The sequence below is a fragment of the Apus apus genome, chromosome 6, assembly GCF_020740795.1.
Source record: "Apus apus isolate bApuApu2 chromosome 6, bApuApu2.pri.cur, whole genome shotgun sequence".
In the NCBI taxonomy this organism is placed as follows: Eukaryota; Metazoa; Chordata; class Aves; order Apodiformes; family Apodidae; genus Apus; species Apus apus.
In genome coordinates this window covers 23,179,624-23,190,934 of record NC_067287.1, presented here as the reverse complement: position 1 = coordinate 23,190,934, position 11,311 = coordinate 23,179,624, and the positions used below count along the sequence as shown (strand labels likewise).

Sequence of the window (11,311 nt, the reverse complement as noted above, 5' to 3'; positions counted from 1 at the left end):
TCCAGGGACATCCCTGTAGACATGGTGGTGTCTTGCTGTTTCACAGAACACACAAAAAACCCTACATGGATTATTTCAGTCCTGGATACATTGATTACAGAATGTTAGAAATACACTATAGAAGTATAATGCACAAGTGGTGTTTAGCCATATTTTTTGCATTGTTTATATGTTTTGTTTACTCCTGGATGGAGCTTCTAAGAAACAATTTGTGTGAAAACTTCCATAGCAAACAATTTTAGGGCTCAAAATGGTTTAAAATATGTCTCCAAACAAAGTAGTTTATTCTGTTCTGTTTTGTTTACAGATCTACAACACAGATTCCAAATTTGCTTGGGTAAAAGTGAAATTTAACAAAAAATACACTTCTCAATGCAGCACAACATTTTAAAATCGCACAGAGGGAAAAATAAAACCCTAAGTAATATTTTAATCATTACTGTTCAGCCAAACACAAGTGCAGAAGGCGAGGAAGAAAGCAGGGAGGAGAAATAAAATAAAAAGAAAAGAAAGACATAAGATTTGTCTGTGTTGACCAGAATTGGAGGAGTTAAAATACTTCTCACAATAGGAATGCCAGGTCCTGTCACTAGAGGATGGAGTAGGAGCTGCAGTGTTTGTCAAACCTGGAGGTGGCACGTCAGATGGTTTGGTGGGGAATACAGAAGTTTGGATTACTCTTTAACTCGACACTTTTATAAAGAGGTAAGAATAGTCTTCTCGAAGCCAAATGTACCATCAGGAAGAGACTTTAATGACAATGTTTACAAAAGAAGTGTATCTGTAAATCCAACGAGGAATTCAACACAACCGTGTGGCTAGAGAGGAGGAAACACCAGGGTTCAGAGCATCATCCGGTTTTAATATTTTTTTTCTCCTTTTTAACCCTCTCCTTTTTTTTTTTTTTTTTAATTCTATTTTTTTTTAACTCTTCCCCGTGTCAGCTGTCCCACCGGTGGCAGGGAGAGGCGCGGTGCCGCTGTGCCACGGGCGGGGGGAACGGGCCAGTCCGTGCCGGGGGAGCGCGGCGGCACCCGCCGCTGCCCGCACCCCGCCTCAGCGGCTCCCCTTCGGCTCTACGTATCTGATTGTCAACTTTCTTGCAAAGTTTATTTTTATGAAAAACAAGAGGAAAAACCCGGCCTTCCAAAGATGTCTAAAAATTGATTTATGGTGAGTATAAAGACAACAGTAGAAATAACAAAGGAGGCGGCAGCTGCTGCGCGGATTGCTATGGAGACCCTAATGAAATTAGCTCTATCAGAGGGTTTCTAATTTTTCTGCCTTCTAAGCTTCTAATTTCTTTCCTATTTCAGATAGCCAGAGTGTAATTAACTAAAATTTTAAAATTAAGGAAAAAGAAAGATAAAAAAAGAGTCAACCGAAATAATAATATGTGCGATAGATATCCAGTCAATAAATAAACGTTAACCTCGCCGAGGTTTTTGTATGCAGGATTTGATCCGAAACAAGATGGCCAAGCACCCCGCTTTGGAGATCGCCTCCTCAAAGCGCTTCCAGCTAAAGGTGGCTTCACCCGGCCGAGCCAGCTGCCAGCCAAGCCACCCGAGCGCTCGAGCTAGGGCAGATGGTTAGAAATAAATACTTTAAAAATATTTTCTCTATGATTTTTTTTTTCTAATTGTAACGGCTCTTAGCGTGATGCCACAGTTTGTTTTACTCTATTAATGACTTACGACTTGCTGTCTTAATTAATCCTTACATAAACTACAAACACCAGCCACTGTTACAACTGTTCAAGACTACTCTCTCAACTAGCTCAGACCGAATATACTAAATAGGTGAAATGAAAGTCACCACAGACCTGAATCGCTCTCCCGAAGTATTGGTGAAGAAACTCTACAAATACCCACATAAATACATTAAGACGAGGATAAATAATCAGTGATACAAAAATGTCTCGCTTAAAATAATAAATACGTATCATTTAGTCCGATGCGATCCTTACGTTACGGAAGAATTCATAAATTAACTTCTCTGAAATAAGCTTACACGCGGGCGAGTTCTCACCGCTCACGACTGGTCTAAAACACCTCAGCATGACGCGCTGCTAACATTACAGCATCTCTAAGACTTACCTTCCAGAACATCATTACCAGCTTATCAGTCCCTCTGTTTGCAGTATATTGCACTGTCATGCTTAACACAGCTCTAAGAGAAAGGCTCCTGCTCACGGACCTACTCGGGGCTGAGAAGAAAGAAGGGAGCTGCTAGGGGAGACAAATCCACTAACACTGTTGGCACTCGAGAGCAAAGTCACACTGTCCTGTCAGAAAAGTGAGGTAATCGAGAGGGGAGCGGGCCCCGCCGCCCGCCGCCCCGCTACAGATGCGTGAGCTTAGGCGCCTCCTGCATCCGTCCCTGAGAGGTGTGGTGAGAAGAGAGGTCCGTGTAGGTGGGGTGGGGGTCGCAAGGTCCGTGGTGGTGGCCGCCGGGGATCTGGGCGGCGCAGCTGTAGTCCACGCTGGCGGAGGAGGGGTGCTGCAGGTGCCCCAGGTTGAACATGGGGCCCGAGGCCGGCATGGAGTCCACGAAGTTGCCCCCCACGTAGACTGGGCTGCCCTGCAGGCTGGGGTTGGCGAAGCCGCCGCCACCGCTCTGCATGGGGTGGGGGTCGTACTCCGCGCCCGCGTAGCGCTTCTGCTGCGGCAGGCAGCTGCTGAGCGGCGCCGTGTAGGCGGCCAGCCCGTACATGCTCTGCTGGGACTTGGCGAAGGAGGTGGGCGAGGGCGCGTCGTAGCTGAGGCTGTTGACGCTGGGGAGCTGGCTGGAGTAGCCACCGTGAGTCGGGCCGCTCAGAGGGGGGCTGCGGTCCGGGGACTGTCCGACGGGGGAGTGCATGATGCCTTTGGCTTTCTGGTCCTTTTTGTACTTCATCCGGCGGTTCTGGAACCAGATCTTGATCTGTCGCTCGGTCAGGTTGAGCAGGTTGGCCATCTCCACCCGGCGCGGCCGGCACAGGTAGCGGTTGAAATGAAACTCCTTCTCCAGCTCCACCAGCTGCGCGCTGGTGTAGGCTGTGCGCACCCTCTTGGAGGCCGGCCCGGGGGGGCTCTTGTCCTCGCAGCTCTCTCCTGCTGGGAAGAGGCACAAAAAGCCATTGGTTACCCCCAGAAAGCCCCCCCTCCAGAGTACGCTGGAGCCCTGCCACCCCCTCCCCCTCAGCCGGCGCCCGGGAAGGGGGCGCAGGGGGCCCGGGGATGGCCACCCACCCCTCCCTGCCCTGCATACACACACCCCCGCAGCTGCCTCCCTCCAGGGTCCCACTGCGGCCCCCTGTCCAGGCGCTGCTGGGACCCGTCGGGGCCGCGCCCGCCGCCTCCGGGCTGGCAGGGGTAAACAGGGCGGGACCCCCCAGTCTGCCCTACCTGTACCGCCCGGCAGGGCTGAGATCCCCGAGCCGGGGTTGGGGGCGGGGGCAGCTAGAGGAATAGAGGACAAGGCGCAGAGCCGAGGGGCTCATCCCGAGAGGTTCATCCCGAGGGTCTCAACCCGGGTCCCCGGAAGGACAATGGGCCGTGGAGGGTGTCGGACTACCTGAGGGGGCACAGGTGCTTTTCTGCTTGGAGTTCTGCCGGGACTCCTTCATCCACGGAAATATCTGCTTGCTGAGGGTGGCGGTGGCCGAGCCCGAGGAGTTGGGCCCCCCCTTGGCTTTTTTCGGAGGGGGCGCGCTGGGAGCAGGGTTGGGCGGGGAGGAGGGCGGCAGCGCCGGAGGCTGCTGCTCGCCCATGCCAGGGGGCTGGCTGCCCCCAGGGCCGCCCCCGGACGTCCGCATGCAGCTGCCGCTCAGCTCGCTGCCCTTGTGGGCCGGGGCGCGGCCGGGCGCCGAGCCCTGAACGGAGCAGGCGGAGCCGGGGTACTCGCCGTCCAGGCCGGCCTGTCCATAGGGCTGGTGGGCCGCGCCGTAGGGGTAGGCGTCGGCCTTGCTGTAGGTGTAGCTCCCGAAGAGCCCTGCGTTATCGTAGTAGGCGGCTTTCTGCATCCTCCGCTTTGCGATCGCCGAGGCTCGCGGCCCCCGCTCAAATATCATTGACCGTCGTCCCGCGCCTCACGTCGTCGGCCCGGGCCACTCACAGCCACCTGAGGAAGGGGACAGCGGGGACACAAAAGAGACCTTCAGTGGGGGACACCGGTTGGGAGCAGCTGGACCAGCCCCGGCACTCCCCATGCCCCATCACCCCCAGCCTCGGCTGAGCCAATGGGCTTGGGGGTAGTGGGGCAGGAACAGGGGACACCAGGGAAGAACTGGGGGACATCAAGGGAGGAGCAGAGAACATAAGAGAAGGACTCATGTATGAGAGAAGGAGCAGAGGATATCAAAGAAAGAGTAGGCCACACCAGAGAAGAAGCAGAGGACACCAAGGAACAGGGGAAATAAAAGGACGAGAAGATACCAGAGAAAGGCCAGAGTCACCACGGAGGGAACAAGAAACACCAGAAAAAGAGTAGGGTCACCAGGCAGGAGCCAGGGAAAACCGAGGCACACCAGGAAAGAGCAGGGCGCTCCAGGAAAGGATCAGGAAACAGCAGGGAAGGAGCCACCCAAGAGCGGTGATGCTGGGGAGAAGAGGGACACATTGGTGGGACTTGGTAGAGGCACTTTCTTGAGGCAACTTAGGGTACGATTTCTTGCTTTGTTCTGTCTTTGGACCGTTCCCACACAAATTTCGATGGATGGGCCCCTGCGATTGAAGCAAGGGCTCTCAGTGGGTAAGGCGAGGCCGCGCTGGGCGATGTCTCCAGAGTCCTACAGACCTATTTCGGCTGGGAGCCCCCCGGCACCCACTCGCCCACTCGCCCGCCCGCCACGCGTGCGCACGGCCGCCCAAGGCTGACATGATGGATTGAGCTGGGGCTGCGGCCGGGCAGAGGCAGAAAAATCCCGTCCCCTTTGTAAACTCGGCCTCCTTCTTTCCCCCAGATTCCTCTGGAGTTAAAGTGTAACCGACGCCATTCATTCCCTTCGCTTTGCACTATAAAGGAAGTCGCAGGTCAGCTCCCCTATTTTAATTCTGTGATGAATTAAATTCCCTCACCCAACATTTCTAGTCCCTGTTATTTGTTCCCAATAGAAAGAACCTGTAACACTAAAGATCATATTTAGGGGGTTATCTTCTTTTTCCAGTTTTGCAAACATGCGGTGCTCCCCTCCCCACTCCACCCCAGGCCCCGATCAGGCTGCTCAGACTGAAAACGCACGGTCCACTTAGGGTAGATGTTTTGGGACAGAATGCTGTTGCCTTTACCCTTGCTGCTCCCGAAACTTCTCTGCGCTTGTTGCAAGATAGAAACTGTTCTGCAGTTTTGTTGCAACTCTTTAATATTCCCTATTCCTATTTTTCTTGTCGGATAGGCGTTTTCTCCGACATTTTTGTTAACTTTATAAATTAGCTCATACTTCACCTGAAGTCTGTAACTCAACGTATTTCACTAATTCATTGTATTTCTTCAGGGTTCAAGCCTATTAGCGTACCAGAGAAGAGTAGCTGCAGATTTTTGAACAGCGTCCGAGAAGTACCATTCTCCAGCCTTCACTTAAGCAATACCACCAGAGTGCTGCTCTTTCTCCCGCAGCAATTGGTACCGCCAAGTACCGCTGATCTGTTCTCTAAAATTCATCGTGAGACGCATCTGTATAACTCAGAATAACCTCAGCGAGCTGCCATCCGCGGCCACTCTCGGCGGTTTATTCCCTAACAAAAACCGCCGGGGCCCTATTCTTCCCTGAACAAAAGCTTGGGATGATCTGCGAAGCTGATGGAAATGGGAAAAGAGCGATTTTCCTCTCCTGGAAAATTGTAGTAAAAAATATCTATGGAAATGGATGGTGACGATTCAGATGAGTTTTAATACGCTATGATAATCTTTACGAGACTTGAAAGTATTTTTGTACAAAATAACTGTCTCTTGTTTTCCATTTCTGTAATCTATAACATTTTCGGGAGCGGTCTGGACTGAGGACTTTTGTTAGCACAACACCGCCTAAAGCGTAGGCTTTTATGTGCCTTGTAAAATATAGTTCCCAAAAGAATATGCAGAATCTTAAGAAAGAATATTGCTGTTAAGCTGTTAAAAGCCTTATTTCTTTTCTGAAATACCAACTGCTTGTGAACTCTGCTTGAACCTTAAAAGGAGGCTATGGGCCATAAATCACATGGACAATGCTCAACTGTTTGGTGGCTCATCTTTAGATCTTAAAAAGAGAGAGAGAAAGAGGGAGAGAGAGACCTTTCTAGGGTTTGATTTTCCACAACTGCAAGGCCCGAGGTGATGTTTTTATAGGTAACACCAAAGCAGAGGCTCAACACTTGGTGGTTTGGCCAGAAACAGCCTCCAGAGAGAAAGAAAAAAAAAAAAAAAGTGAAGAAGTTACATCCAAATGGTGAGGCCGAGCCGTGGGAGGTGGGCTCGGAGGCAGAGGGTAGGAAACCTCGGAGTATCCATGTCTGTGTTTCAGATTTCCCTTCCTGCTTTCCAGAAAGGTTAACCTCATCTGAACTGTTAGGCGTTGCACACGATAACGAATCTCTTTGTCCCGCCACTGGTTCCAGAGCTTTTGAAGGTTACCGACCCTCTCATGGCTCTATCTGGGGAGCAGCCGAGAGCCCACGCGTGTGTGCGGAGAGCGGCCAGCCACGCTGACACCGGCCGCTTTCCTCCCGACACTTTCATATAAAGCAGTTCTCTACTAAAACTTCCACTACACTTAATTCTGCTTGAGATCAATATCTAATATGATACCGAATAAATAAGAGGCTGTGAGAGCGGCCAGCGGAGCGGTTATTAAAGCAGCCGGAGCTCTCAGGGTGCATATCAATGCACCTGTCATTGCGGTTTGTAACAAAATTTATGACTGCTAGCGCCGTGGCAGTAAACGCTCCGGCCAGGAATGAAAAGGAAAACACTTCCCAAGCCCCGGCACTTTTAGAAGTGCAAAGCAGCCGGCGCGTAGGAGGGAGCCCGGCAAAAGAATCCCCCACTCGGCACGTTTCCCGGCCGCCGGCCCGGGGCAGCCCCGCATATAAGGAAAGCGCTGGAGCTGCCACTGGACCCGTCGGCCGGGCTGGGTCGTGGGCACGGGAGCTGGGCGGCGGGGAGCCTCTGCCCCGGGCGGGAGGGCACCCACCTCCGATGCTGTGGCAGAGCCGGCGGAGTCTCGCTTTTGCGGGGGCCTGAGAGCAGCGGGGATCGCGGAAGGGCCTCGCGGACAGAGAAGAGGATCGGGGGGCTTCTGGCTCCGGCACGGAGCTGCGGCCGCAGTCTGGCCTCTTAAACCAGCTACGGAGCAGCCCCGGGATCCACCCGTTCCCCCTGACTGGGTCCAGGGCTTGGCGGCTCCCCGTCCGTGCCCTGCTCCCTCTGACCAGGGGCTGCTTCCCGCCGGGTTTTCTGCGGGCTGTTACTTGTTTGGCATTGGGGACTGCGGGGCGCCTCGAGTGTCTGCGGCTCTCGGCTGGGCCGAGCAGGGCTCCCCGCTCCCTGCTTAGGGCCTGTCGCGCAGGAGGAAGGGAGACGTGGACAGAAAAGGAAATTTAGATAACTCACCACACCTACGTTTTTTCTTGATTTTTGACTTTAACTGTGTGGGTAGGATCTTCAGGTTCCTTTGGATGATCCGTGGACACGGACCTGCAACAGAAGTGAGAACTCTCAGCGGAAACTGCTTTGTTTTGGACTTTCTTCATTAGGACTTTGTTAATAAATGCACCTCTCGTCCGCAGCCCCTCAGTGTCTCTCCGTCCCCGTCAGATCTTTTACCAGACAAAGGGCAGATGTTTCTCTTCGTTTATTAATAACGCTTTAAGAGAGGCGGAGAGCAAAGAAAGGAGCAAAATACCCCGGCTGCGGGCCGGACCCGGTCAGCGCGGCCTGCGGCAGTGGCTCTGCCGGGCCCCGCGCACCCGCCGCCGCCGCGGAGCTCGGGGCCGCGCCTGCCTCCCCGGGCCGAGGCGCGTAAAGGAAGCGCATGGGGGTGCGGGCGCCATTGCGGGTGAGCTGCCGTCTCCCCAGTCGGTCACAGCCACGGCACCCGCCGCCCGCATTCAGGGTCCGCGGGGCGCTCCGTGGGCACTCCCTTCCCCTCCACCCCCTGGGTAAGACAGAGAGAAAGATAAGCGAAGAAACTCCACTGCTGAAAATACGCAGCAAATACTTGCGGCTCGAAATAAGCATTTTGCATTTGCTGTGTAACGTGTCTAGTCAGGACCTTAAGAAGACAAGAGTGCCAGAAAATCCCCCACAAAGAAGCCTAGGTCATTATAAAGACTATATCTAGCCACCATAACCCTTTGAAATGACCTTTGGCTCGTATAGCAATAACTCACCACTTAATGAACAACCAACGGAAGGGCCTCCAATAGCTCACAACACAACAGACCTTAGAACTTTCCACTAAGTCTTCTCTCTCCTTGCCCAAACCCAGTAGGATGCAATATTCCCCCTCCAAATCACCTTAATTTATGCTGGCAAACTGGAGTTAGGGAAGTGGAGCTTCATGATTACACATGACGCTTGCTCAGGTTCTTGGCCCGGGCCTGTCCCGGTAGCATCTTATATAATACGTTCACGTGGGTGTACGTCAACTTTAAGTGCTTTATTTTTTTAAAAGGGAGTTCATTAGAAGCAGCACTTTACAGAGTGTACGAAGGCAGCGTAAGTTGGGTTGCACCTTAGCCCCTGAGCAGAGAGATCATAATATTGCAAAGCGAGTCATGGTTAGCAGCTGTTGATTAACACGGTAAGTTTTCATTTTGTGCCTAATTAATTATCGACTTCTCATCCCTTTCTCAAGCAGCTCCTCAGCCTCACAAACCAGATCCTTCTTGCTCCGGACATGCTTTACTTGGCAAGAGCTTAGCCAAATATCAAGATTTTCACAGCCACTAAAGTAACCCCCAAAGTTTGCACTGCAAAAGAGGGAAGTCCTGACACACCAGGGCTGTCCTCTGCTCCCAGCACTGCTCTTGCAGAGCTGACAACAGAGAAGAAGTTGCCAGAGAAGTCTTTAGAATTATTCAGGCGTGGGCCCAGTATAGGTATTATTGAAATTTTAGGTGAAGTTATAAGTGAGTGCTTCCATCGAGCCAAATGAAATGCTGCTTCCAGTAATTGGATTCAGCTGACTAACTTGGCAGGCCAGCAGCTTGAAGGCATACAGCTAAGAAAAATGTTCACTGCCTTTAACTTGTGATCGAGCAGAGCAACACGCAACAGCAGGGAAAAAATCCCACCCCAAGTTTCTCTCCTTCCCCTCGCCTCCCTGTCCCGCGGGCCATCTCTCTCCCAGCGAAGTGCTCGCTGGGCGACTCGGGGTGGGCGCAGTCTTACATCGGCTCCTGTTCGCCAGCACAAAGAGGGGCTCTCTAATAAACATAACCTGTCGGTTCACCCTGGCTCCAGGCAGCCCACAAGTCAGTGAAAACAGGCGCTCCTCGGAGAGCAGGGCTAGTTGCAACAGCCTAAGAGGGAGCTGAGCTGCAAATGGCTTTATGGCCGCTTCCAGCTCCCCAGTCTGCCCAGAGAGACACCGGTCCCCCCAGGCACCTTCCCACCGCCTTATTGATCAAACCGCACAAACGCAGGGCAAGAAACTTCTCGGTAGATAAATATCAAGCCGTGCTTTAAAAACATGTGTAACTCAGAGGCATGAGCATACTGGTAATATCAACACTAAAACAACTGGGGGAGGAAAACAACAGCCACTGAGGAACATGAATGCACAGCGAGGGAAAAGGTACAGGGAAACACTTGGCAGGAATATTCAAGAGACAGTATTTAGGGGCTACATTACCGATAAGCCTATTTAAAATCACCCTTTACAAATCAACACGGCGACCCCCTGCCCGGCTACCTATGGCAACGCATTAGCGTGATGCTCAATCTTACTTTGGCAATGGGAGCATCTAGCGAAGTTGTCTCTCCCGCCTTGCTTTGCTTATTTTAAATCTCTTCCTGAAACTACCGAAAGTTTGGAATACGATGGGGATAAACGTCTTCCCTAAGCCTTTGGGAAGGAAGCCACTTTTTATTTAAAGAGCATAACAGAATGAAGATGCAGCTTAAAACGTTCAAGGAGGTGGAGACCACTTCATGCATTTGCAGCCGTTATGGGCAGAGATTGCAAACAAATTCCAGACAGTTGCTTGACTAAAGGCGGTAACTTAGCCCCAATGGTTAAAGGTCCTATTTTGTCATGCAGTTGCTTACCTGTGTATCAATTTCTCATAAACCTGTGCTCCTCACTTTTCAGGATCTGCTCCTGTAGTTCTTAGACTATATCCTTCACCCTTTGTCTGCAGGCAATACTCTCTTAAACCAGATCTTGCGGTTTTACAGTTATTTCCATACACCAGAATTCCCGATAGAACGAAAAGAGGTTCAGGCTCAACTACCAATAAAATAGAGCGAGTGGAAATCGGAATTTCTTTGGCTTAAAAAAAAAAAAAAAAAAAATCAACATAGACACACAACCCTTTAGCCTCAGCCTCCTGGAAGCAAAGGCAGCAACTGGCCGGGTCGTGCTTTGTTTTGGTTTTAAATCGTGCTGCCATTGATTAATTTTGGGGGTGAGCAGGAGAAACCCCTTTATAATCAGAAATATAGGCACTGCCTCAAAATACAGGCATATTGGCTCACGTGATGGTAGGAACAGCCCGGCGGGCCGAGGCTTGGCGCGCTCCCCGCGGCCGCCCGCGCCCCAGCGCAACGGAGCTGCCCCGCCGGGCACCGCGCAGCGGGCCGCCCCCCGCGTTCCGCGCACCGGCCGCGCTGCCGAGCCCACTCTCCTTACGCAGAGCTCCGCACCGTTCCGCACCCTGGCAGCGGCGGTGCCGGCACTTACGCACCCCGAGGGGTCGGTGGAGCCGGAGACAAGGTGAATTCCGCGGGATGATCCCAAGACGCAGAAATTCCCGGTGGAGAAAGGAGGTATTTGGGACCGGCTGCAGCCCAGAGTCTGCGCCGGGTGCAGCTCCGCAGCAGCGGTGCCCTGGCGGAAAGGCACTGGGGCTCACTGGCGTGCGCGAATTTTTGTTTTCTCCTTCTCCATGCCAGGAAGATGCGGAGCAGCGGGGACTACCTTTGTCTGGAAGCTAAAGGAGCTTTGGGAAAAAAAACTCATGACATTTGAGTGTCTGTGTGTCTGCCCTGAGCCTACCTCCCCTCTCTGTATGAGACATAGAACACAACCGATGTGTATCCGTCATGTGTGTCCACAAAGCTTCCCAACAACTCTAGTTCTGGGAAAAAAAAAAATCTTGGCTCCTCTGTTTGATTTTTCTAACATATT

At 52.2% G+C, this 11,311-nt stretch overlaps 1 protein-coding gene across 2 annotated transcripts; it reads right to left on the bottom strand.

Annotated features, from left to right (window-relative positions):
• Positions 1-443: 443 nt before the first annotated feature.
• HOXD3 (homeobox D3) lies at positions 444-10,929 on the bottom strand. Of its 2 annotated transcripts, none has more exons than XM_051623982.1 (4): positions 10,869-10,929; positions 7,570-7,653; positions 3,559-4,104; positions 444-3,098 (listed from the first exon to the last, which is right to left on the bottom strand). In XM_051623982.1, the coding sequence occupies exons 3-4, from the start codon at positions 4,052-4,054 to the stop codon at positions 2,344-2,346; spliced, it is 1,251 nt and encodes a 416-aa protein (XP_051479942.1). In that variant the 5' UTR covers positions 4,055-4,104; positions 7,570-7,653; positions 10,869-10,929; the 3' UTR covers positions 444-2,343. The 2 variants fall into 2 exon arrangements, with proteins under 2 accessions (XP_051479942.1, XP_051479944.1); XM_051623984.1 differs by having other exon boundaries at positions 444-3,095.
• Positions 10,930-11,311: the final 382 nt, after the last annotated feature.

Coding starts and splice junctions, on each gene's coding strand:
- HOXD3 (XM_051623982.1), bottom strand. CDS start 4,054: ATGATATTTGAGCGGGGGCCGCGAGCCTCGGCGATCGCAAAGCGGAGG. Junction 3,099..3,558: donor AAGCACCTGTGCCCCCTCAG/GTAGTCCGACAC, acceptor GCCTCTTCCCAG/CAGGAGAGAGCTGCGAGGAC.